Source organism: Panthera onca, chromosome A1 (assembly GCF_046562875.1).
Source record: "Panthera onca isolate mPanOnc1 chromosome A1, mPanOnc1 haplotype 2, whole genome shotgun sequence".
Taxonomy (NCBI): domain Eukaryota; kingdom Metazoa; phylum Chordata; class Mammalia; order Carnivora; family Felidae; genus Panthera; species Panthera onca.
In genome coordinates this window covers 8,721,815-8,748,806 of record NC_138339.1, presented here as the reverse complement: position 1 = coordinate 8,748,806, position 26,992 = coordinate 8,721,815, and the positions used below count along the sequence as shown (strand labels likewise).

At 43.2% G+C, this 26,992-nt stretch overlaps 1 protein-coding gene across 5 annotated transcripts in view; it reads left to right on the top strand.

The window, feature by feature from the left end:
• The window catches only part of CTNND2 (catenin delta 2), a 957,890-nt gene that overhangs the window by 823,778 nt on the left and 107,120 nt on the right, over positions 1-26,992 (top strand). For all 5 annotated transcript variants that reach the window (XM_060634364.3, XM_060634362.3, XM_078444403.2 and 2 more), the window contains 2 exons: positions 2,350-2,535; positions 17,489-17,662. In XM_060634364.3, coding sequence (XP_060490347.3) covers positions 2,350-2,535; positions 17,489-17,662 — 360 coding nt within the window. The remainder of the gene's footprint in view (positions 1-2,349; positions 2,536-17,488; positions 17,663-26,992) is intronic.

Here is a 26,992-nt window from a genome sequence, read left to right as displayed (position 1 = left end):
GAGACTTTTCTTTCTTTCATGCATCGTCCTGTGTTTACCTGCTTTCATGCCGGTTCCTTTTTTTGATGCTGAGAGGATGCTTGAAATAGAAAATCAAGTTGGCTTAAAGCCTGTGGGATTAGCAGCCGTGAAACCTTGAAAAGCTGACAAGAAAGGTCTAGAATGGAGCAAAGGCTCCCGAGATACATTCTGAAAACCAGTTTTCCTGGTTGATTGTCACACGCCCAGTAGTCAAGTCAAAGATGTATGCTTCCTTTAACCAGATCCCTGTCGTGGGAGGGGAGCACTTAGCCCCATCCCTTCCAGGCTGGGCCCAGGACTAGGAAGAAGTGGCCCAATCTGCTGTGAGTCCCCGACGACTACGGGTCTCGTCCCTCTCGTCTGTGAAATGGAACCACGTTCCCTGCCTTGAATGCTGGTGCACACAGCAGGTGCCTGAGAAACCATAGCCAAATTGGCATGCTTTTAAAAATAAAACTTAGCTCAGTTCAGTTTTTTTCCCCACCATTATTTTTTGAATTGGGTGCATTTTTCTTCTTCCCACTGTTCGTCAAATTCGGAACAAAGGTCAAAAGGTCCGTGCAGTGGCCTGAGTGTATGTGTCCTCCCAAATTCATGTGTGAAACCTGTTCTCCAAGGTGATGATCTTTGGCAGGAAGGGTCTTTGGGAGGAAATGGAAGCACAGAGAGATTAAGCACTTTGCCCAAGGTCACACAGCCCATGAAATGGCAGAGCCAGAGCTCACACCTAGACTGGCGGCTCTGGGCCCCATGCTCTGGACTCCCAAGCGTGCTGTGTGCACCATTGTTCACGGTACGAACTCTCATACAGCATTCTCCGTGGGCAGGCACTGTCTTCAGTACGTACACACTAGGTTGGTTTCCCACTGTTGCTGGAATAGATCGCCACAAACACGGTGGCTGGAAACAACGCATATTTATTATCTCACCGTTTCACAGGCCAGGAGTCCCACGTGGGTCTTGTTGGGCTAAAATAAAAGTGTCGCCAGGGCCGCATTCCTTCTGGAGGCGCCGGGGAGAGTCCGTTTCCTCGTCTTTTCCAGCTTCTACAGGTGCCCACAGTTCCCTGGCTTGTGGCCCCTTCCTCCATTTTCACAGGCAGCAGTGAGAGGTCACGCCTTTTCACACCTGTTCTGCACCCTCTCTCGCTTCTAAGACCCTCATGGTTACATGGGCCCCCCAGGATAATCCGGGACAATCTCCCTAACAGAAGGTCAGCTGATTAATTCTGTCTGCCACCTCCATTCCCCTTGGCCTCGGAACCTAACATATTCAGAGCTTCCAGAGATTAATGCGGACATCTTGGCAGGGGAGGCATTCAGCCTACAGCACACACATACTCTAGCTCACCTGATCCTCACAGCAAGCTAAGACGTGGGTACCATTCCGAGCATCTGACAGAGGAGGGAATTGACTCAGAGAGATGTTGGGTGTATCGTCCCAAGTCACAAGGCAGCAGAGACCAAGGGCCTTAAGGTGTTCAGCTGCACCTGTGTCCTCAAGCACCGTCGAATGCCTATGCTAAGAAAACAGGAGCACCAGCCACCTCAAAACAAATCGGTAGCATGGAAACATTTATGCCCCCAGCTGATCCCAGCACATGGCTTGTCTAGGACCCCCCCAGCTTTATATCTCCTACCTCGTTTTACTACCAGAAAGGGCCCTGGTGGATGGCAGATAGTAGTGTCTCCCTCCCAGAGCTGATGGAAACGTGAGTATCCATATTCTCGGTGATGCCGAGCCCTGGTCCCCAGAGGGGAGTGGCCTGTGAGCGGGCCACCATCCGAGACCTCTGGAGATTGTGGATTCTTCCCCACTCATTAGTGAACGTCAACCAACAATGGCAGCTGCTTATATAACCATAAGAGACTCTTAAATACAGAGAACAAACTGAGAGTTGATGGGGGCAGGGGAAATGGGTGATGGGCATTGAGGAGGACACTTGTTGGGATGAGCACTGAGTTGCATGTAAGTGTTGAATCACGGGAATCTACTCCTGAAGCCAAGACTACACTGTATGTTAGCCAACTTGCCAATTAAAAAAAACAAAAACAACCACAATGACAACTGCTTATAAAAGGAGCTACTTTGGATAAGGAAAGGTTTCAAGACCTTCTCGGGCTTCTCTGAATTCTTTCCACTGCGACCATCAAGGGCGCCTTTAGGAGCCGACAGCTAAATGTATCGAGAAAGGATCAGGAATGTGGAAATGACTCGCTTTCCTGGGTGGAGGAGGGATGCTGGTTAGTTTTTATTCATTCCTCCTTTGTTTCTTTTCCTTTCTTTCTTTTTTTTTTTTTGTTTGTTTGTTTGTTTTGGGTTCTCCAGACCGTTGAAAACTGTGTGTGCATCTTAAGGAACCTGTCATACCGGCTAGCAGCAGAAACGTCTCAGGGACAGCACATGGGCACAGATGAGCTGGACGGGCTTCTCTGTGGTGAGGCCAATGGCAAAGATGCAGAGAGTTCCGGGTGCTGGGGCAAGAAGAAGAAGAAAAAGAAATCCCAGGATCAGGTAATGCGGGCGACTCTGCAGCTCCACACAATTATCCCCTCCCCTAATTACAACATTAATATTTCTTCTGCGTATACACGTATGGGGCTCTGTACTTTCAATGCAGGCTAAAATCATTAACACATCTGCACAGTGTTCCCGTGAGGGGTGGGGTCTGACAGGGGGACGTCGAATAACTTCCCCCACATCCTGCAGCCCACTCAACATAGGAACTTTGCCAAAGAGAGTCACGTCAGTCCCAGGCAGGCTCTGAGGTACCAGCTTGGAGAGTCCAACCCGGGCACCGATTCTTCTGTGTGTTGATTCGTACCTCGATGGAGGTCCCGGCCAGGGACAGGAGGGTGCTTTGCAGGTGTTCCACAGGTACACTGTAGGTGTGATCTAGGAAGAGAAGCTAAGCAGCCAACACATATTTTACTGCATGTTTTGAAACGTTTTGATATGTGCTCTTGCATTTATTGTTAGAAATGGGGGCTCAGATTCCCAGTTCTCCAACAGAATGGCATTGGAAGCTTGGCCTTGGGGGACAATTCTGATAAATTCAGAAAGCTGAGCAGCTGGAGAGGTGTCTCCAAAATGATGGAGATTTACCTTGGGCAGCTGTAAGTAGGCTGCCTGCACTGAGGTAATGGCCAATAGGAAGCCACTCTTGGCCTTGATGGAATCAAGATAGTCTCCAGCCTTTTCTCCCGGAGCCTCTGGAAGACGGAACCCTCACCCATCGGCCCCCCACCAGCTGAGGGAGTAGTGTGAGTCGTAGCTGCGGCCAGAAACCCCTACTACTGAGGTTTCTTCATCTCTCCTGGACAGTGATCATGAGTCCAGCCTTCCCCTGGACACTGTGGTCATATCCCAGCTGCTAACGGTCATACAGACCCAAGATCTGACTGTCTTCCAGAGTGAACAACTAAGAAAGCAGGACAGAACTCCCAACACTGTCTCTTAGCAGGTTCTAATTCAAAATAAATATGCAAAAGTATCTGTTTAGATCAGAGCCCATCATTTTTTAAAGTGTTCTCAAAATCATTTTGCTTTGAGTAAGGGTTATAGGCGCTATTTTGTTTGGAGGAAGGATTCATGGGAATGCATTCTTAAACATCATTCATAAATTTAACTTGAATGCATCAGTGTTCACATTTTTTAGGTTCTAGTTCTCTTGCTCTTTGTGGCCCTTGACGGCCGCTCCAGACACATCTACAGCCTCTAGATCTGTACATTCCAGCATAAACACACCTGTAACCTAAAAATACGTGCTGCTGGCCTTTTCGATGGTGATCTGCTGCTCTGAGATGCTCCCAACCCTGCTTTCTCTCCTGTGCTCTGTGTCCACCTTCTCCCTGAATTGCAGGAGCCTTTTAAGAGGATTGAGCCATACTTCTTAAAATCTCCCCTCAGGGGAATGCAGTGGTTAGCTAGCAGGTGTTTATTGAACTGTGCCAGGAATTATGGCAAACAGTATTGGATACCTGTTTTCCAACCCAGTACTTAAGGGGGCCAGACCATAATGCTTCTGACCCTTTCCATTATCGTACAAGCGAAACGTGGCCTAACAAAGGTATAATGGGTCCTTCTCATGCTTTCCTTCTGCAATACTGTATACCATGGGGCCCCGTCCCTTTACTGCTTTATCCTGGAAAGTGAATGAGCATAATAAAGGTTGAAAAGAAGAATGGCGTATGGGCAGGAATGTGGTGCTTGCCAATCTGTCAGGTGATCGTAATCCCCCAGGTCTTACCCACCACCTACAGACTCAGAACCTCCTGGATGGGCCCAGGCAACTTTGGAAGGCAGATTTGGGAAATTGTACTAATGCATGAGCCTTGGTGTAAAAAACAAAAACAAAAAACTTTGAACTGAGATTGAATTCACTCTGATTTCAAGGTTTTGTCTTCAGTCCTTTTTTGGATTCTGAACCATCCTTCTGATGGTCCCTGCATCTGCCACTGGTGTCCCGTTAGTAAGAGTCGGCCTCAGACCCTGAACCTTTTTTCTAACGCTGCCAGTGTGTGCTCATGTGGCTTGAAGCCTTTCAAGTGACAGGTGACATTAGGCATTGATTGGGTCCAGAGAGTTCAGGAGTCAGAAGAAAATATTCATGGACTTCACCCCCAACCACATCCCTCCTTTCACGCTGTGAGCTGCGTCACGGAACCTTATGATGAGCAATTTCCCACCTTAGAATGTTGTACTTCGAACCATATTTTACAACATCAATGAGCCATTTTCTAAGTTGAGTAAGATGAAGAGATTAAAGCACTTTTATCATTTTTGCCAAAAGCCTAAGTGAAAATTTATAAGGGTCATTTGTCCCATCTTTTTCTCACAATATTTTCAAGGAGACAAAAAGGATTTCGTTAAGAAAGTTTTGCTGAAACAGCCATGTTAGAATACAGAACATTGTTGCTTATAAAGAAACATCAAAGCCATGGTTTCAGTCAAGTGATAGTTACGTAAAAGACTTTGAACTGTGCTCTCACATAATAAAAGTATCTTATGAAATATTTTAGTGAGGGTGTAAACAGATAATAATTATGGTTGTTTGAAAGTCATTTAGGATGTTTTGTCAAGTTCAGTCAAAAGTAGAAAAAACAGCCAAAAGTAGAAGCCATCTTGTATTTAAAACGGATGGAAGGGAGGCACAGCTGAAAGGTCTGGATATGGGGAGGAGAGCACCAGCATCTGGCATGAAGAAGAGGGATAGGAAGACGCCCTCACATCCAGTTGGCCCCCAGCCTGGTGACTGGTCCCCAGGAGAGAACTGAGTCTAGATGGCGCCACCTGCTGGGAAGGATGGGCATATGCACCAGTCTGGGTCTCAACAGGGAAACCTTGCTTCTTGAGGAATGTGCTTTGCACTTGGGGAAACCAGGCAGCCATTCCAAGTCGTCTAAAGGAATTAAATGCCAGCTGCCTCCAGTGAGAGGAGGAACCAAGGCCCTAATTCATCACTGTTAACTGGTTGCCGCAAGGTGAGAAATGGAAATGTCCTCAGGTCTGTCTAGGACAAAGGATCCCCATCCTTGCTAACACCAGAACAGAAGGTTACCTTCAGAGCCTGCAGACTGGCGTAACTCATCTAGAAGCTTCCAGAAAGTTGTAGGTTTACAGCTTTAATGATTGTCAGATATCCAGTGTCTGGAATCTGTTGCTCATGAAGTCGGGTTTTCAAGGACTATGTAGTGACAAGAGAGCATATGGAATACAAAGTGGAGGAAAATGACATAAAAATGGGAGTGTATATAGAGATACGTATGATGTTGATAAAACCTGGCCAGGTTTGCAAAAAAGTGTATCACATGCAAATATAAAATACATATGTATATATTTTTATTATTTATATATAATACATTCATTATTATATATTTATATATATTTGTATTTGTATATATACATGTATGTATTTCTAGGGAAAGTACAGTAACATCAAAGACAAAGGCTACTGATTGTTTCGTACTTTTGTATTTACAAATTTTCGAACAGGCATTACATTTATAATCTTTTCAAATGCCATCTAGAAAATAATATTTTGAAAAGCACGAAGTGATTAAGTCAGTGTTTGCTTATAAGAATGTATTTGTTTTCCTTCTTCCATTTGAGACACCAGAGAAAGGTACAAGGAAAGTTTGTCTAATCTGCAACAGATACTGCCCAGGACAGAGAAACCAGAGATTTTACGAGGAAGCCAAAGTGATAAAAATCATAATTGGTTTAATGATTGCCTCTGGGGCTTTGCTATATCCCAGAATTTTATGTTGATCTTACCTCTGGCATTGTTATTCTATACCTTAGGAAAATTCTCTGACACTATGAAGGTCAGATTTAGTTATAATAAAAAATCTCAGAAACTTTATCCTTCGGATACTTAATTGAAATAATTCAAGAAGATGTAGGGTACAAAGATATGCTTCATTCATGCTCTTCTTTCAAGAAATGGCTGCTGTTGAATCATACTGGAACCATCACACCATGAGCTCCTGAGGGTAGAAGTAGTTAACATTTCTGGGCATCATCTTCTGGTCCAAAAGGGCTTTGCAAATTTATTAATTTCTGACTCTGGGTTCAGTGCGTGTTGCCAGATTATAAGAAATTGCTGGTCTCTCTAGCCCTTTTCGGGCAGAACCCTACCCCCGCCCCACCAAACAATGTACACATCACGTGCCCAAAGGCACATGTCACCTGGCAGGGGCTCCACCTTCTCCAGCAGGGCTCTGTGCCAGCAGCTGGGCACGGTGGGGCAGGACGGGCAATCCAGAGATTGGGATCCAGGGAAATGCAAGTAGACAAAATCGGTGTATTTACTTTCCCACCTTTTGTAGAAATAAGCATCTTTTGTTTTCCAATTTGGGAGATGGCCAAACTTCCCGGGATGATGTCCTGGGGTTAGTGGTCCTCGAAAATGGACTTGAAGTCACAGGATACCGCTGGCTGCTGGCCAGAGCAGACCTGAGGCTTCAAGACCCCACTCAGTGTGAACTTGACACTGCAGAGAAACCGCTGAGGGGGAAAAAAACAAAACCAGAAAACAAAAAACAAGACAAGCAAGATGACCTAGAAGTCAAAACTTCTCCCTTCTGTTGGAATATCCCTTGTGAATGTTTTATTCACGTGGATATAGATGTATCCACGTGGGTGAGGACATAGACCTCTGACAATTCAAAGACGATTCTGAGCCTCTTCTCGTGTGCTCATGTCCCCTCTCCCGGTCATCTTTGTTTCACGGTCTAGTGCGCTGTGGTCAATTTAAGCTCCTGTTCACCTCTTTCTTACGCCATAGATGTCAAATGCATGGGCCAGCGGGAAGTTTCACTGATGATACCACCATGCTGTTTTGTACGCCAAAGCGATAGTAACGGGATTCCGTGTAAAATCTTGAATGCCTTCTTTTGTTCCCCATGACGATGGGCGTGTCTTGGAGGAACCTCCAGGGGCTTCCACCTGCCCATCCTTTGTCCGGCAGGCCAGCCTCTAACCTTTCGCTCGTGCTCCTCCTCTGCGGTCTTCCCCTCCCCTCCGTCCACTGCTTGGACGACTATCCTTTAAGGTCAAATAAAAACATCTCTTCCGCTCTTTCAGGACTTCTTCCAAGTAAAAAGTTACCCATCTTCTAATCTACTTGCACATGGCTTTATTTAAACTCCCCCCCCTCGTGCCAGTCACATTGTGAGTTATGTACAGTTGTTGACGCCCATGGAGAGTGGATCTGCTGAGGCAGGGGACTGGGCACGTCCGGTTTCTGTCCATTTCTAGCCCAACACCCAGAACCAGCTGTGCTGAGTGATGCTTGGTCTGGGGTCCGCAGCAGCCTCTACCCCTCGTGTCAAGTAGACATTGAAACCTGTGACTTGTCCCAGTCACATCCATTTCTTTCCCGGTGACACTTGGGCTCCAGGAGCCGCTGCCGAGCCAAGGGTATTCCATGGACCTTCTCTCTCCACTCTTGGTCCAAACTGCTCTCTGGCTTCTCGTGGCAGTGCTGTATTTTATGACGTTTGTCAATGTTCTGAATCTGTAGGGACCACCAAACCTAACAAACATTGTGTATCGTGGTGATCATCTAAAAGCTGAGGATTTGTGTCAACAAATGGATATGGGTGCGTCTCAAAGTACCCCTGGAGAAGCAACACTTTTGATCACGCCAGACTCAACGATGCTTTGTTCTGAGGGTGTTCACGCATGACATACGTAAATGGCGTGAGACGTCATGAAACCCCATCACCTGAAAGGTTTGCTGGGATTTTCAGGACTTGCTATCTGGTATCACTTCTCCGTGAGCGTGACACATTGCCCACTGCATCACACAGATGTGACAGGTGCACAGGAATGAGACTGTGACGCTAAATAGTGGTCAGTATCCCAAAGCACACAAACGAATTTCACTGCTAAGTTAGATCACGTTGGAGATTTGAATTTTAAATAAGTTTCTCCTTATCTTGGCCAAAACGGATGTTAATTATAAACAAACATAAATATACCGGTATATACGTGCACGCATAACATGTAAATTATACAGAAATAAAATAGTAATAAGCCATGAGATGAAAGTAACACAGACACCCCGCCCCCACCATCCCCCTCCTAGACAGAGCTGTGATTGGAATTTATACCAGGCATATATCCTTTCAAAACTTCTTCTATCCATATTTATGCACAGCTTTGTTTAACCCTTCAAAAGACAATTTTAAGTACACTGCTGTGCGTATGAGTCAGGCCACATGTCAGACAGCCAAACCCGTAGACTTTATAGGCGTCCTTAGGGTTTATAAGTGTCCTGAGAATAGATAAGTGTCCTTCCCAGTAATGTGGAGGTCGATGCTGCTGGCCGCCGTCATCTGCAGTCTTCGGAGGCTCTTAGATCTGTCATGTTCTTCTCTTTCGGATAATTCCTCCTCCTCGTGGTCCAAGGTGGCTCTTCCTGTCCGCCGTCCAGGAGCAGAAATGGCACAAAGTCGACAGGATAGAGCAGAGTGCCCTATTGAAAGTCACGTACATCACTGCCACTCACCCCCTCTTTGGTCTGCATTGGGTCACCTTAGCCCCTGAAGTGCACGGTAGGGGGGATGTGTGATGTGTTTGTGGGGAAGCCATGACCCTCGGGCATTCCCTTCGCTCAGGAAAAGGGGGTGTAGTGGCATGCTTAAGGGGGCCAGCAAGAGCTTTCTGTCCCCGGGAGGAGGAATATTGTGTAGAGTTACCTGCGCATGGTAAGAAAAGTTCACTTTTTATTCGTTTCTTGGTTCGCGATTCCTCGGCCAATGGTGCAGCCCCTGGTTACCTGCACTCGGGGCCGCGCCCACTGCCCACCTGGGCACGCCACGAGGACAGGGGTGAGCGCAGCACCCACTCTGTCTCCAGCTGCGCACTGTTGTGCACTCGTTTATCCCTGGCCTCAGCGTGACCTCTGTCCTGGCCAGCAGTCACCAGCAGAACGTGGAAAGGCTGCCAAGAATCGCGCGGTAGGAACACACCTACAGCCACGTGTGCTGCGTGAACCCACGTGCTCGTGGTGTGGGAACCAATCCCTGATGAGCAGCAAATTTGGCGGCTTCCGAATTTTAGCTAGTGCAAACTGTGACAAACTTGTGTAGTGAAGTCTCGCCTACACCCTTCATCGCTTTTCAGGGATTAATCCTTAAAAGGGAAATGTGGAGACCAAGTTCATGTGTTCAAGGCTTGGGATACATAAGCCGGAATTTGTCCTAATCGCTCTGGATGGCAGCGACAGTCGAGGCACATTTGGATTTGGTTTATTATCACTGATGGATCTGCCCCTCGTGACATTCCTGATGCTTTTAAGTTCTCATTTCAGAATAGCACGGGTCGCCTTTCTTTCTTCCAGTTTTCATTTTATTAGTGAGCCATACTTTTTCTTTGGCTGCTTAATACCATTTCTTTTCCAGCCATCGGCTTATTTCGGTGGCTGCTTGCTCCTCCCGGCTGGCTCCTGCTCGGTCTCACTGTAGCTTCACGTCACCGTATGCCAGGAGCTTGGTGACCCAAGACACAGTATTTCATGTCCTGCAAGCAATAAGTCACATGAGCCTGCAAAATCACGGCCGTGCCTTTCTGTGCAGTGACTCTCCTTTGTCACTACGCATGAGTGAATGAGATTCTCTTCCTACTTCTGTGCCTCTCATATGAACTATATCCCATCAGCAAAAGAAGTGCTGGTTTTCTGCTTTTAGTGAGTTTGCAGACTTAAAACTCTGAATTAGGCTTCCCCTTTACTTTCCTTGTTGACATTTGACCATTCAGTACTCCATGCCATTAATAAATACTCTGTTATATACTACTAGATCAGGGTTCCTCAGCCTGGCCACTCTTGACATTTTGAGCCAGATAATTCTCTGTTGTGGGGGCTGTCCTGTGCCTTGTAGGACGTTATCAGCATTCCTGTCCTCTACCCAGTAGATGCCAGCAGTACCCCTTCCCCCCGGTTGTGACCACCAACAATGTCTTCAGACATTGCCAGTCGTTCCCTTGGATGATAAAATCCCTTCAGTCAAGAACCACTGTATGAGACTGTCTTTCAGGGGTGTATCAGCAAAGATATTAACAAACAAGACTATGGGATTCTCTGAGGCTGGTTGGCATGTCAAGGACAGAGTGCCTTTAAAAGGAAGGTAATGGAAAAAGTGAAAAGGAAGTAATGGAGAGGTTCCTGGCCCAGGTTTTCCTAGATGTGGATGAGAAGTTAGGAGCAGAGAGAATTCTAGAGGGGTCTTAGCGGTGTTCTGGTTGGTTCTGTCACAATGACTGGGAGAAAGGGCGGATAAGCCTGGTGATGTGGCCCAGCCTCGATAACTCTGTGGGGCACAGCACAGTGGTGTCATCGTGTAGGTCTCTGGAACAGGGCAGTATCGCCGGCCTCCCTCCCACCTCTTCCTAAGGGGCGGGTGGTTCTGAGCAAACGATTGTGGGTGCCCGTCACCCTCACACAATGCCCCTTGGCTCCACACTGACAGAGAATCAGCAAGGCTATCTATCCCTGAATCTCTTTATTCTGATACTTGATTCAGAAAAGAATCCTGCCACTTGAACATAGGTTTCTAACCTCTCAAATGCAAAACGCTTTGTGTCTTCAAGGAGAGCCGAGAGACCATGTGTGCCGCATAAATACGGCTCCTTGGCCACCACCTCTGTCCCGTTTTTGCAGGGATTCCGCCCTCCCTGTAATCTACGTCTTCCGAACAGCGACCAGGGGAGTTCACACACCTGAGCCACCCTCTTCTTCAAAATTCCCAAGAGTCAACATAAGAATCATCTCTCTCCTGGCTCTTTAGCATCGCTCCGAGTTTCTTCATAACCAGAACTTCTATCCCCTGCCTCCTTTTCCCTTAATCCCCCCAAAAGCTGGAAGTGCTAAGGAAACCCTGTCGAGGGAAGATCTATTAGCAACTCGGCTGTTCAAACCAAGCCAAGCAAAACTGGCAGACAGAGGATGGACTTGTGTTTATGTTGTTGCTTTTTAAAGTATGTGTACAGGCTGATGCCTGATTAAACGGAGCCCGGTGTAAGAGGACATGCCTGCCAGTTCACATCTCTGAGCTATCTTCTCTTCTGACACACGAGGTGTGCCTTCAGCTGGGAGGGAAGAGTGGGATTTTAAGGTCAATGTTCCCCTGCTGCTGAAGATCCACGCAGTTTCCTTGGCCTGTTGTATATTTCACCCAGATCCCTTCAGAACAAAACTTGGCCTGCACAAGGGTAGTGACGGTGATGCCCTCTCAATGGTGGAGAAATATGGGCAACAGAGATGCGTCGCAATGGCGAAGGAGGCTTTTCTGTTTGTGAAGACACAGCCGAGCAGGAGAAGCTCTTCTCCTTACGTGGCCTTGCACGGCTGCGACATGGAGAGAGGAGCGGGGTATCTCTGCACCTCTGGACTGTAGACGCTTCCCCCAGCCTCGGGGAGCTCTCCTCTGCATCTCTGTGGAAGCCAGCCCAGTGTGACAGAACGGAGTCTGGGCAGTTGTAAACTCGGCAGAAGGGGAAGAGCTGAAAGGCTCTCGTTAATTTTTCTCACTAGTAGGGGCTTTTATGAATGCAATAGAGCGCTCTGTGAGCCACCATCCCTGAGAGAAGCCCATGTTTACAAAGTCTTGGTTTAAAGGGGCGCCTGGGTGGCTCAGTCGGGTAAGCATCTGACTTGAGCTCAGGTCATGATCTCAAGGTTCATGAGATCGAGCCCTGCATCGGGCTCTGTGCTGACAGCTGGGAGCCTGGAGCCTGCTTCAGATTCTGTGTCCCCCTCTCTCTCTGCCCCTCCCCCGCTCATGCTCTGTGTGTGTCTCTCTCTGTCAAAAATAAATAAGCATTAAAAAAATTAAAAACAAAAACAAAAAAAAACACAAAGTCTTGGTTTATGGACATCTTTGCTTTCTGGTTTGGGAACGTTCGGATTTTTATCCCCAACTTACACCGTTCTCTTCATATAAGGAGAAAGTGGCTTCTACTCTCTTCCGTACTGCAGCCAACTAAGAAACCTTTTAAATAGAATTTAAGCTGCGTGGGGAAGCAAAAGTATGGAAACCAAGTCCAAAGAAAGGCTTTCATCTTGTTTTTTGTTGGTCCGTTTGTTTGTTTAAGCCACACATTGGACACAGCCCCGCACCTGTGTAACTTTCTTCCCAAGCGGACATTTCTTAACTGTGGCCAGTATATGTCTCCTCCCCTGACTATGACCATAGCAGAAACATCATGTCCAAAAGTCAGCAGCTCCTTGGCTTGTAGCACAGAGGCTTGTTATTCTCTTCCTTTCCAAAAAGATTTAAGCATTACCTTCTTGAACAGGAGAATACCTTATTTTCAATTCTATGCAGTTTTAGAAAATGAATGATAGAGACTGTTGATTGATTTGCTTTATTGATGTCAGTCATACAGTTACACATTTAAGATCAGTAGAGAAAAGCGCTGATGGTATGTTATCGAGTGTGGCACTATTTGGGGCGATAAAACCAATTGATTTGCTCTGTGATTTACTGTCAACATAATCCTGCCACGCACTCTCCTTGCTTTGCTGACAGCTTGTCCCCGAGAGAGCTCCATGGCGGAAAGGTCATGGGGGAGCCAGAAGGATCAGAAGGATCCTACTACACCAAATGTACTTAATCCTTACTGTGATTATGGCTTAGTCTGCTCAGGCTGCCGTAACAAAATACCAAAAACAGTGGGCGGGGGGGGGGGGGGGCGGGGGAGGGAGGACTTAAACAACAGAAATTTTATCTGGAAGTCCCAGATGAAGGTACCAATAGATTTGGTGTCTGCTGAGAGCCTCTTCCTGGTTCACAGATGACCCCTTCTTGCCACACCCTTACAAGATGGAAAAGAGAAAAACTCTGGGTCACTTCATTTCTTTATAGGGACACTAATCCCAACATGGGGGTTCCATTCTCATGACCTCATCTAGACCCAATCACTTTTCAAAGGCCCTGCATCCAAACACCATCAGATTGGGTGTTGAGGCTTTTAACATAAGAAATTGGAGGAAGGGGGCCACAAACATTCATTCCAAAGCATTATCCTTTAAAAAAAATCTGAAAGACTCTGGTGTAATGCACTCAGTTCTTAGCTTCTTGAGCTCTAACTGTATATGTAAAATTCTAAATTACTACAAACCAGACAATTGAGTGAGGGCAGTGTTAATGCCAGAAATAAATTCTCTGGCATTTTCTTCCTGTGTAACAACACGTGAATCACCTGTACAAAGTGTAGTTTGAACATTTAAGTAATAACTCTAAGAATTGAGGGCTTCTAGAACTTTTGCAATTTTTGTTAAAATATAACCGATGAAAAGAAAACTGTGCACAAAACTGAGGAACGTTAACTCTTGAGCATAAAAGTAAAATTTACTACCAAGAATAAGGGAGGGTTTCACTGAAAACTTCCCCCAAGCCAGATTTTTTTTTTTAAACCGCATAGGCCTTTCTCCTTTTTCTTTTGCTTTCCCTTTAGCTACTCTCTGCTTGATTTTTAATCTTCAGCCTGATAAATGAAGATACGTAAATACGGAAATATATGTATATACATAGAAGTGTGTGTATGTCATAATTTGGCAGTAATGCAGATAGTAAATCAAAAATATTCTGCTACCTTTGCTCCTGTTAGTTTCCTGGAAATATTTTGTCTTCTTGATTGTGACCCGTCTTTGTCACAAAGAAAGTTCTCTGTCCTGACTTGATGACATTTTGCATCTTTATTTTTCTCATATTTCAAGCTCTCAGACAATGTTTGGTAATGTGCCCTCAAGATATAGTCCAAAACAATTTGCTTAAGGCTTACAAATTCAGTCCTGTGTTCGTAGGACTACATAGCTGGATGATCAGTGGGTTGATTGTACGAAAGATGTAGCCACAACTTGCCTTCTGTCCACGTGCTAGTCTTATAGCAAGTTTAGGATGGATGCATCTGGTGTTTCAATTTATAAATGATGTATTTCCACTTTGGTGATAAAATTGCATATCCCATGACTTGTCACAGAGCCTCACTCCAGAAGAAGCTTAGCCCTAAAAGTTTGCATGGGCGGAGTGTTCATGACCGAAGTCAGATCCTGATGTCACTGTCACCCTAGGGTCCTGTTGGAGTTGATTTTCCAGGCAGCATAATGTCAAGTAGGTTGGCACACTCTTAGAGAAGACTTCAGGTCTTTTTATAGGTGGTAAAAGTCTATTTTTAATAGACAATTGATAAATCTTTCCCTGTTAACTCAGTAAAAGTTTGAAATAATGTGCCCAGATAAAAGCCACACACATTGAGTGGCTTTGAAATAACTCTTTTTCTTTGGTATTGACACACCAGGGTGCCATCAATGTTCCGAAATAGCAGAGAATCCCCTTTGAACTTCATTTCTAGTTGCCACCAAAGATTATCCGTATTCACATCAGTTTTCCTTTTATTTCCTTCAGATTCTCTTTGTAGCCATTAAGAAAGGATTGTAATAAAAGATATTTAAGAGCTACATAGATCACGTCAGAGCAGAAGAAAATTGTCTACTGATTTAGCCATTTATCCTATTTTATTGTGAAGAAGTTAGGAAAGGAGAACAAGATGAACCCAGCAAATGATAACACAGCTCCTTTTTGTTCTTAGAGTTTGGCTATCGCATTTTGTAACCAGCGTGCAAATACTACTCCTGGGCACCTCCAGTGTTACATTAGTTCTTCCTACATGATAGGGAAATGCCATGCCTATTGAGTTTCAAATTGCATAATATGATTGTTCTGAATATTATCAAATCTTTATTTGAAGACAGTAGCTTAAAGGTTTGAAGGGGGCACCTGGGTGACTCAGTAGGTTAAGCTTCTGACTCTTGATTTCAGCTCAGGTCATGATCTCACGGTTCATGCGTTTGAACCCTGCATGGGGCTCTGTACTGACGGTGCAGAGTCTGCTTGGGATTCTCTGTCTTCCTCTCTCTCTGCCCCTCTCCTGTTCTCTCTCTCTCTCTGTCTCTCTCTCTCTCAAAATAAAGAAATAAACTTCAAAAAAAAGTTTTAAGGAGATGACCAAATAAACCATGAAAAAAAATCTTATATAAAGTAATTTTCCATTTCCTGTTGCACCAGCAGAGACATTCAGTTCCCCAAACTGGTTTCTCTGGACGAGTCAGTATTACCCCTGCTTCATCATGGAAGTCAGCAAACCTGCAGAATGACTGGTCTCTTTCCCTGGCACTACCTTTCTACCCAGTGTAGCAAGCCCGTCTCAAATAATGAACCAGGAGTAATGTGACAAAGCTGGTTCACTTCCAATGTTGTTACTTTTTGTACTTACAAGAAATGTACTGGTTTCATTAGTAGGCTTGCACAGGCGCAAAGTCATTTCGGAATGGTTTAGAAGTGGCTTTGGTTAAAAGCATAAGCAGATTCCCCCACATTGAGTGTCCTTGTTACAACGTTGAAATTGAGTGACACTATCATTGAAGATGACCTTTTGTGGGATGTCCAACGTCCATCCTTGGGATATTCATCTCTGAGCTTTGGCCTTCGCTTAAACTAAGCTGTGGCATAGTTGAGAAAAAGAAGACATGAGTTTTTAATTTTTCTTGTAGAAAATAATGCAATTCTTAAAATGATTTGTGACAGTTAAATAACTTTACACTTTCCCTATCAACACTTCCATCTTTATGTTCCAAGGATATGAAGTAAGCTTGTGCTCCAGTAAAATTTTCAGAACTAAGAAACACAGGTTTTGAAATACAGTTATGATTGTGTATTTATACATAGATGTGTACACACATACATGTACAGATATGGGCCCAAATATGTGCAGGGAAGTTTAGTATATGTCATTTAGACTATATGTTAAGCAGCCATTAATAAACACAAATAAGGAGTAAAATAAATTAGTCTCCCTACCCTGAAATTGTGAAGGATGATTTTGTTTTCCTGGGACTTTTCTCAGAAGTAAATATGCGAGTATTTTTTCTAAACATAGAGTTTACTTCATTTCTACTCTCATTGTATTTATTGCCTTTATCTTTCCCAAAAGACAAAGGTTGTTTTTGATCAAAGATCAGAATCACTATTATAATTTTTCTTATTTTTAAAATCCTAAGAGGAACAGAAAACTTGAACTGTGAAAAAATGAAAGACATGAACACTTTGTTAATGAGTTTTTATTACCATGTGTGTTTCTGTGGTGCATTTTACTTGCTGTAAAGCACAAACCACATACCGCTTTGCATCCTGCTTTGTTCATTTTACTTTTATTATTTGTCCAGACACATTGCTACACGGTCGTCATAACTACCATTTTTAATGGGCTGCTGATATTCCCTTGTGCAGTAAGTGGTAGTTTTGAAATTATTTGTTTTAATTTTTAATTACACATTCTCTTATTATTCATTAGATCCAATTCAAAGCCAACTGAACGATCAGAATCGCCATAAAATCTAGATTTGCCGTTAGCTAGGTCAATGCATCTGATACGTGATAGCAATTGTCTCTTTTTGTGATGTCCATAATGCAGTGATGGAATTCAAAGTCCGACAAATATGTATTTTAGGAGTTATATAAGAATTTATCAGCTGGCACTTAGGCATAAGAATTGAAGGCATTTGAGTGTTGCTATGTACTCTGTTATGCTAGTAGTATGCTAACTGTAAGACATGCCACCTTGATCTTTGGCTTTCATCCACTCTGCCCACCAAAATTAATTTATTTCCTCTTCCTTTTAACAGCAATGTGCTGGCACCGTTCTTACAGAGCTTATGCGTTCTCCTGCCAATTACATTCACTTATGTTCATGCTCTACAGCCTTTCACTTTCCATCCTAAGCTCTTGGTGGACAGGAGTGGCTCTCTCATTTTTGGCTTACGAAGGCACTACCCTGCGCGCAATCGATGTTCACCAAACGTCGTGTGTGTTTTTGTTTCTGTGTGTCACGTTTACAGAAGGCAAAGTTGGGAAGCGTAACGATGTTAAAAATGTTTACTCTCTTATTTTTTTTCCACCAGTGGGATGGAGTAGGACCTCTTCCAGACTGTGCAGAACCACCAAAAGGGATCCAGATGCTGTGGCACCCATCAATAGTCAAACCCTACCTCACACTGCTCTCTGAGTGCTCAAACGCAGACACGCTGGAAGGGGCGGCAGGTGCCCTGCAGAACTTGGCTGCAGGGAGCTGGAAGGTATGACTAGTTCATTATCATAAAGAGGAAATCTGGAATTATGAGCACGTCCTTAGAAAGGAATAGAAATCCAGTTGTGAGATATGCAGTTCCAATACAGTCTTTGAGGATGTTAGAGAAAGACCAGTTCCATTGAACTGTTGGACATAGAAAGGTATTCCTTTTAAAAAGTCTCAAGGGCTCGGGAGTCCTTGAAGATCACTACAAAGTATAGATGAATAGATGTAAGTATGGTCATTGAAAATGCTGTGATATGCTTTCCATTCTATCTGTGTAGCTGAGCTATTTTGTTTTCAGGGGAGATTGTGACATGTGGATGCTTTCCCAAGCTCTGTTGTTTCCTGTTAAGGGAGCTAATACCCAAGCACCTTGTTTCAAAACCCATGCAAACCCCTATAATGTTGTAGTTGGTCCAGTCCCCAAAGGAAAAGAACCTCTTTCATTTTTAACCTACGGGCTTACAGAGTAGAATAGTATTGCTGGGTCTCTTTGGCCAGAAGGGACAATGGGGAAGGAGATTAGGAGATTAGGAGGGCCTTTTTCTCTGAATTCTTGAAAATACACACTGTTCCTGATTGGTTTTCATGGAAAATTTCCACGACCCTCATTTTGGGTAGAAAAGGATTCACCATAGCAAAGAATTCTTGAGTTTAGTCACTAACCATTACATGAGCTAACTTGTCTTATTGCATAGAAGAGTGTAGTCAAATGGGAGAATGAGGGCATATGGGGAAAATATCAAGAGAGGAAGTTTGAACCTCTGCCATCCATTTTTCATTTCATTTAATATAAAAGCCTGGGGCTTGGAAGACACATAAATCACTGTCTCGCATTCACTTTCTTTAAAACGATGTTAATAAGACACAGAGAATTCTCAGAAGCTCAGTATCACAGGCACTGCACATACTGTCCTCAGCATTGTCACACAACTACATCCTCCCTTCTTGCTCTAGCTTCCAATATCTGCCTTCTTGTGTCTTCTCTGTCGTTCTTTATTTCCACTGCTGCAGCAATGCCTTCTTTCTCAGGTGGGACATCCCAGCCCTTGGGGACAAGCCCTGACAACACCTCCCAGGAGCTGGCTGCTGACATATGGGCAGACCCATCCCCTTCTTTTGAGAGTCTTAGGAATGAACATCACTGTCTCTTTCCTCCCCGTCCATAGGTGTCCCCAATGTTGCTCAGAAGGAATTCAGGCTGGACTAGACTTGAAGTGAAGTTACCTTTTGCTTTCAACCAGAGAAAAGTTTCAAAAGTTGAGTCACGTCAGGAGGAGTCTCAGAGTAGGGCCTTGCATGACTGGGGAAATCACTTCCTTGAATGAACCCTTCGTTCGATCTTATCTCCCTCTAAATTTAAGAGGCTTTGATTCAAGTTACAACTCAAACTTAGTCTCTGCCTTTTCTGAGCTTTGTGACCCTGAGCAAATGATAGTGCCTGATTGCTCGATGGGTCAGTTTCAGACAGAGAATACTGTGGCTGCTTCATGTCACAGCTTGCAGATCAATCCTGACACTAGATGCAAAGATGGTGGGAGGATGCCACAGGCCAATGGGCTGTCATTACATGTGGCCCAAAGTTTGGTCAACGCTACTTATCAGAAGCATTTGCCATCCTAATAACTCTAGAAAAATGGCGCAGTCCTCAGGCAGGGCAAGGGACTGCTAAGGAATATTTGTGTGTAGTTATAAATATATAAATATATGTATATTTATTTATTAAGAGTTTTCTTATCAAAATACAAATGCACAAGCATGCATAATAGTCAATCACATTATCTTCATTTACTGTATAATGTATTAACACACCATATTAAATGATAAGGAAATATGTGGGAAGGGAAAGTAGACAATCCATAGTGATGATTTAAGGTCATCATTAAGCCAAATACTGATAAATTGTTATAATTTTTAAAAGATCAAAAATAACTTGTACAAAAACCAAACAGAGAAATCCTTCCTTTTCAAAGTAAAAAAAAAAGATTTTTTTAAGAAAGAGTCTTCACTGATTAACAGATTGATTAAAGACTCACAATGGGATCAAGTTTCATGCAGACAGTGCTACCATCTGAAACCTAGAGTACTAAGAATGTATTTTTATAGCAACTGTTGAAATTTAGTGGCATTTTTTTAGTGTCCTTAACTTTTTATGACCCAAACAAAAGCAGAAGTGTAAAGTGTAAAGCACCAGGATTCTGTATAGAGACAGCTTTTTATAGACCTCATCATGCGAAACAATAACTTCTCTTTATAGGAAGATCACGCCCACTCTTTTTCTGTAACAAATTGACTAGCAAACTAGATCTTCAGAATGGTCTTAAATACTTTTTAAACTTTAAGAGACTCATTACTTGGTTTATGAGCATCAGAGAAAGCATAATGGTATTATGGCAGAAGCAGAGTGATACATTTTTTTCATAGTCAGCATGGACTTTGGTTACTTTTTTTTTTTTCCACTTACAGCACAATTATTTTGTTTGTCACAGAATATCAAAACAATTGGATATAGTACTTTGGAGATTTCCAAAATGTGAATGAATGCTCTTTCAACTCGCATTTGTGGGTTATTTCCGTTGTAATTGAACTTTATACAAACCTAGGGTTTGAACTATAGAAATACATTCTGCACTTATTATTAAGTCGGATACTTTAGATATTTTTGTAGAGTCCATTTCCCCCTAAAATGTGACCATTTTCAAAGAATCTATTATTTATTTTATTTACTTTCTAAAAAAAGAGAGAGTAAAGAGATACTTGGATATTAAGCCGTTAATATTTAATGAGGTAACATGATAGCAACATAGATGTAGTGAAGAAAGAAACAGAATCTCTGGCCATGTGGCCAAAATGAATAAAAAATAAGAGAACTGGGAAATTTGAGACTTGTCCCTAGAGTCAGGGGCAACAGCCTTGACAAGGACAGTGAATTAAGTGGAGCTTAGCAGTTGGAGTATCATGTAAACGTGAACCCGGGCATCAGTGGAGTACAGCAAATAAAAGTAGAAACCATGGTTTGACAATTGTCTTATTCTAGTTAATGGTGTGATGTGAAGCATAAAGTTTAAATAAAAAGAAACAAAGTTTTGAAAATGGTGCGTGAAGCATGATGCCTAGGAGGTAGGAATTGGGTCAGAATAAACACAGAGGTTATCTGAAGATCCTGCCCAATCAACAGGCTCCTAGAGACAACACATTCAGTTGGACATGATGACCAGCCTGAGGCAGGACAAGGATGGGCCCAACCTAAGGAGGAGGAGATGGAGAGGATCTAGGTCATTACCAAGTCACTGGCTTAATCACACATGACTTAGTGATTTCTTCCCCACAAGACCCCAGTAGCTAGTCCTGATAGCAAGGACTGCACTTGTCTTGTAAGTGCCATATACACCCAAATCCACTATAGAGTAAACCTGGCTCTTGGGAGTTTGGCATTACTTTCGTCATCGTCATTGAATGATCTGATTTCCAAAGCCATAAGTTATAGAAACAGCTAAACCTGGGGGGACTTCCAGCCAAGATGCCCAGATGAAGTGACAAGGTCCAGGTTTACCTACCTTTAAGGAAGAATAACAACAACAACAAATAATCTAGAGATATATAACAAACAATGGTTTTTAAGACACCAAGCATTAGTCAGTGAAGGACGGTGATCTAGGAGAGACAGAAGACAAGCAAGGTGAGCCCTCCGATTGCTTCAGAACACTGCCTTGAGAGTCTACAGACCATGGCCCAAGCCCTGGAAACTCCAGAGGAGCTCAGCAGACACTGAGCCTAGGAGAGGGAGCTGGGAATCTGGGGAGACAGGGCGCCTGGAGTTCGTAGGACAGAGTTCCAGAGAGGGAAAGCCACACACAGAGGATTCCCCTCAAATATTCAGCAGGGAATTATCAGTGAATGCATGTGAGGTAAATGCCCAAAGCAGAGGAAAGAAGCTCATGCAATTAGGGAGAATTAAACTCGGCTCACACAGGGATGGGTATAGTGTGCCTAACGAAGAGCCAGACAGGAAAACCTCGTACTTCATGGGCCACTGGGTATGTGCTCAGGAGGGTCTTGTCTCCTGATACTAAGCATATAATTAGCCCTGGACTAAATATGACCTGGTCTCTCCTATAAAATCTTAAAAGTAAGATCCAAAAGTAGCAATAGTTTCCACATTAACTGAATCCTAGAACAATGCTTAAAAATATCTTTAAGAATACAAAAAGCATGCAGCATCCAGCAGATTAAAATGAAGGATGTCTGGCATCTTAGTCGAAAATAAGCTTACAACCAAATAAAGAGGAAAATGTAGTTCATAATAAGGAGAAACATTAATCATTCAAAAGCGACTCAGAACAGACACAGAAGTTAACATTAGCAGACAAGCAGTTGCTATCAACTGTGTTCCCTGTGTTCAAGAAGTTAATTAGAACATGGAAAGTAAGTAAGACTCAAATAAAACCTCTAGAGTTGTAAATACAATGTATGAAATAAAAAACACGGGATGGGATGGGATAATAGGAAGGTTAGCTATTGCAGAAGAAAAAGATTTACAAACTGAACAGAAACTACCCAAAATGAAACACAAAGAAAAAAAAACCCATAAATTACCAGTGAACCTCAAGTGGCCTGATACACATGTAATTAGAGTCCTCAAAGGTGGGGTGCCTGGGTGACTTAGTTGGTTAAGCATCTGACTTCTGATTTCCGCTCAGGTCATGGTCTCACAGTTTGTGAGATCGAGCCCCTTGTCAGGTCCTGCGATGAGAGCACATAGCCTGCTTGGAATTCTCTCTCAATCCCTCTCTGCCCACACTCTCTTTCAGTCTCTCAGATAAAGTTAAAAAAAAAAAAATTCTTAAAAAAAAATCCCAAAGGAAAGGAGAGAGAAAGGAGAAAGATAAGAGAACAAAAATATTTGGAGAAATAATACCTGAAAATTTCCCAAATGTAATGAAAACCCTAAACTCCCAGATCCAAGCAGTTCAAGAAAACCCAAGCAGAAGCATGAAGGAACCGTACTAAGGTGCATCAGTCAAATTGCTCAAAATCAGTAGTAAAGAGAACATCTTAAAATCAGCTAGAGAGTAACATTGTGTGTCAACTGCATGCAAAAAAAAAAATTATGGCTCATTAAAAAAAAAGGCAAGTAGAAGAAAAAAAGACTTGTCCTTACAAAGAGAAGAGTGACAGCTGATTTCTCATCAGCAACAATGACAATGAGAAGACAGTGAAGCAACATTCTGAATCTGCCGGGGCCAATTACATATAAAACTGATTCTGGTTCGGTATCTACCAGGCACAACCTGTTCTTAAAGGAACCCCAGGGGCACAGATTATACCTAGGACAGTTGTAATACGATCAGGAACCTAATCCCCATTTGAGCACAGTTTAAGACATGGGCTAACCTGGGAACTGGCGTTATTAATTATCTGAGCAGGTGGGTCAGTGGGAATTCAAACAAAAACTTCAGGTTAACTGTTCTTGCATCATCAGAGCTGTGGGGCTCAGGTCTTGCCACTCGGTATTCTGTTCTTCCAGTCCAGAGGATAGGCAAGTATTCATCGGCCCCGTGTCAGGGTCTAACCCCACACACAGGGACCACAGGATTAAGGGATTAGTTTGGCTTTAGAAAAGACCAGTAAAGGAGCACGTGAGCACTTTAAGCCCTAACAGTGTTTCTGTGGAAGTGGCTACAACTTGCTGGCCCTTTCAAAAATTGTGGTAGCTTTGATCCTTTTTATTAGTTCCTTTCAGTGGAGAGTGCTATTCTTAAATAATAACCACTAGATTCTAAAAATTAACCTAATATGATCTTTCATCAGGTAAACACTTTTTTACTCTCCGATTGTGAGCTGTTAGTTGGAAAACACTTGAAACAGGAAGCTGAATTTGACTTGGTACCTCCCCCCTGGTACCTTCCAGTATAATAAACATGTAAACGAGAAGTTCAAAAGCCATTATGGATGCAATGGTAGGAATGTATACACAAAGGTGTATGTCTACACTAGGCACAAGAGTGTTCCTGGAGTCGGTTTTACAAGGAAGAGGTCAGGAATGAGGAAGTACACTGCCAACGTCACTAGCTAACACCTGAGGGCTAGGAGTCCGTGATTAGAGTTCACTGTAATACGCTAGCAGATCTCCTTTAAGAAGGATGCTAGCGGCCATAGCAAAGAGGTCCCAAATACGCAAGGGCTAATTCAAGATAGAAGACAGAAGTTATCTTCTCTGATGTAACAGGTATGGGCAGGTGTGTGAAGAGGGAAGCTCCCTTCCATGAATTAATTCACCCCGGCTCACAACAGCCGTTCTGCCATCTTCAACACGTGACTTCCAAGGCTACTCTTGTGGTCACCATCTACCAGCAAGAAGCAGAAAAAAACACAAATCCACAACCAGGAATGTTCCCTTACGAGAGTCAAGATCTTATGTGTGTGTCCCTCTCGCATAATCTGGGCTCAACTCCTAGCCTCCAGTAGACAAATGCTTTCTCTACATTCATGGTCCCCTGACATTGAAAACCAATTCCCAGTCGTAAAGTAATCTGAATCCAGATTCAAAAAGTAAAATTCTTCATTCTGAAGGGACAGAGATTTGGTAATATATTCAATTTATGTTACAAAATAAAACTGTTAACATCTTTGTAAAAACCAATGGCACTTTAGGTACCTCACTAGCCAGGTCTTCAACCAAAGGTGTGCCTTGTATTTGCAAGACGGAGAGGGTTTGTATCAGCACAGTCCCTCCAGACTGTGCTTCGTGTCCCCCGAAAAATATGTTTTCTGGATCCAAGAGAAAAATATGAGATGTAACTCCCTCTCCCCATGAATCACCATGTTTATAAAGAAAAAAAAGAAGGATGCAATAAAAGAAAAGCTTTCTGATTTAGCATCTAATAAGTGAGGATGAGGAACAATTAAATTACTTTTATTTTGTTATATTGAACAAAGAATCCCTGAGTTCTTCCTGCCTACACTTCCCAGTCACCATCTTTGCTGTCAAAAAAGCAGGGGAGGAAGCAGATTCATTTGAACACTCATTCTTGTCCCTATCCCCTTCCCAGTGGGATGTTTACACAGCGCTGTCACTAGAGAACGTGCCAGACTCTTAGAATAAGATCTGTGGCATCCTTCCTCTCAGACACACCACGCCTGTGATCTAACAGTGTCACATTTTGTTGCCCAGAAGGCATTTCTAAATACCATTTGCACACAGTGAAGACATATTTGATAACAGTCACCAAAAAAGACTCTGTGTTCAGAAAGGCCCATTGGTAAAGGTATGTTTTCTCATTGAGAATTGCTGATCCTTGAGACGGCCTGAGAGGTAGGGGGACAGGTGTACTTGTTACTGTCAGTTGAGTGAATGCGTCTTCTCCATGGCTTTTATGTGAGCTTGACCTTGTTTATTTGTTCTTACCACAAAAGCATATCTAAATGCTTCCTCCCCCCCAGGAAATTCTCTTGCTTGCACTTCAATTTTCAGCATCACATAAACACTTGCAGTAAAATTCAGTCTTTGCACTAACCTGACTTACGTTTTAAAAATACAGACAAACACTTTACATATGCAATAGCTGCCATTACCTTAATTAAACATTTTATTTATCAAACTGATTTATTGGTTTAACGACACAAGGGAGTTCCTCACTAGCCCTCTTCATTACAGATACAACTTTTTAAAATGGACTTTGAAAACAAAAACATGTAATCCTGCAACAAGATCTGAATTTAAACAGGGGACACCTATGTCCTGTCTCCACCACAGCCGAACCCCAGCATTTGAGGGCCTTGTGGTTAAGGTTCCCAGCTGCTTCATAAATCCTGTTGTGATCACCAGCCACCGTCCTGTGTGAACATGGTAATTCAGTAGAAATCCACACTAGAGAGAATAATGTGACGCATGCAACAAAAGCCACACCGTTTCTGAGTATTTTGAACATTCTTTTTATAGTAAACTGACAGAATGAGACGGAAGAAGGAAAATTTTTTTGATACTTTCTGCCCTCACATCGCAAGAATGAAGGACTGCGGTAAATAACATAGCATCATAAGTGAATTCAGAAACAAATTTCAAAGTCTCGTGGAATCTGTGCAAAATTCGTTGCAACTTATTCAATTTACAGCTGTCAGATTTTAGCACATTGTGGTCCTGTGACACTGGAGGATGCCAAAATGCATCTGAAAGGTGAAATTATGTTTGGAAGGATTTGGTTTGAAAACGTGACTTTTCTTTACCATATCAAAAGGAAACGTAGGGAATTTGATAAAGGAATTCAATGGGAAAACAGTCACGCAACAGAAAACCATTTAATCGCCGACTATGCTTCTAAACCAGGAGAACTTGTAAGGTATTCATCAAAAATATTAATATTTAATGCGAATAGAGATATTAATCAACAAAGTCAGAAGTTTAGCACCATCATGGGTTCAGCCTCTTAATAGAATATTTAGTACCAAAAAGAGAACACTATCTCTACTTATGTAGCAAACTATTAGGATTTCAAGAGGGAAAAGCTAGTTAAATTACAGTGTTGATCTTCTTTTAGGAACGTAAGTCAGCCTTAACCAGGGCTTAAGCAGGGGAGAAATTTTTGGAAAAATTGTAGCCATCAATCCTGTTTATGGCTGGGCTGAGAATTTGAAAAGTGAAGCTTCTGAGAATCCACATCAGATTGAGGTAGCCTGAGTGGAAAGGGTTAAAAAGCATTGTCCTCGCTTTATTTTTTAAATATTTTTATTTATTTTTGAGAGAGAGACAGAGCACGAGCTGGGGAGGGGCAGAGAGAGAGGGAGACACAGATTGGGAAGCAGGCTCCAGGCTGAAGCTGTCAGCACAGAGCCTGATGTAGGGCTCAAACTCACGAACCGTGAGATCATGACCTGAGCCGAAGTCCGAACCCACTGAGCCACCGAGACGCTCCTATCTTCACTTTATTACCAAATCCTCCATGGGGATAGTGAGGAACATTATTGAACAAAAACTCATGTAATTTTCTTTATTTTGTGTAGTTCAGTTTGGTTTCATCTCTGCACTTGCATTGTGTCCAATGCAAAATGGGAAGAAAAGAAAATAAACAATCTAGACATTTCTAGGTAAACTCAATAAAATGCAGCTATTTTTCAGTCTCTTCAGGCTTAACACTTGGCCATATTTATGTTTGTCAGCCTTCATCCTCTCCTGCCCCCTGCAGTTGATGCTAAACTTGGGGGGTGGGGTTCTTACAGAAATATCCCTGCAGGGGACAGGGATTGGGTGTCTGTTTTCAGTGTGGCATCATCTCTGTCCTAAGCTGCCTCTTGCCCAGGACAAACTTCCTTGTCCTGTTGGGCTCTCAGACGGGAT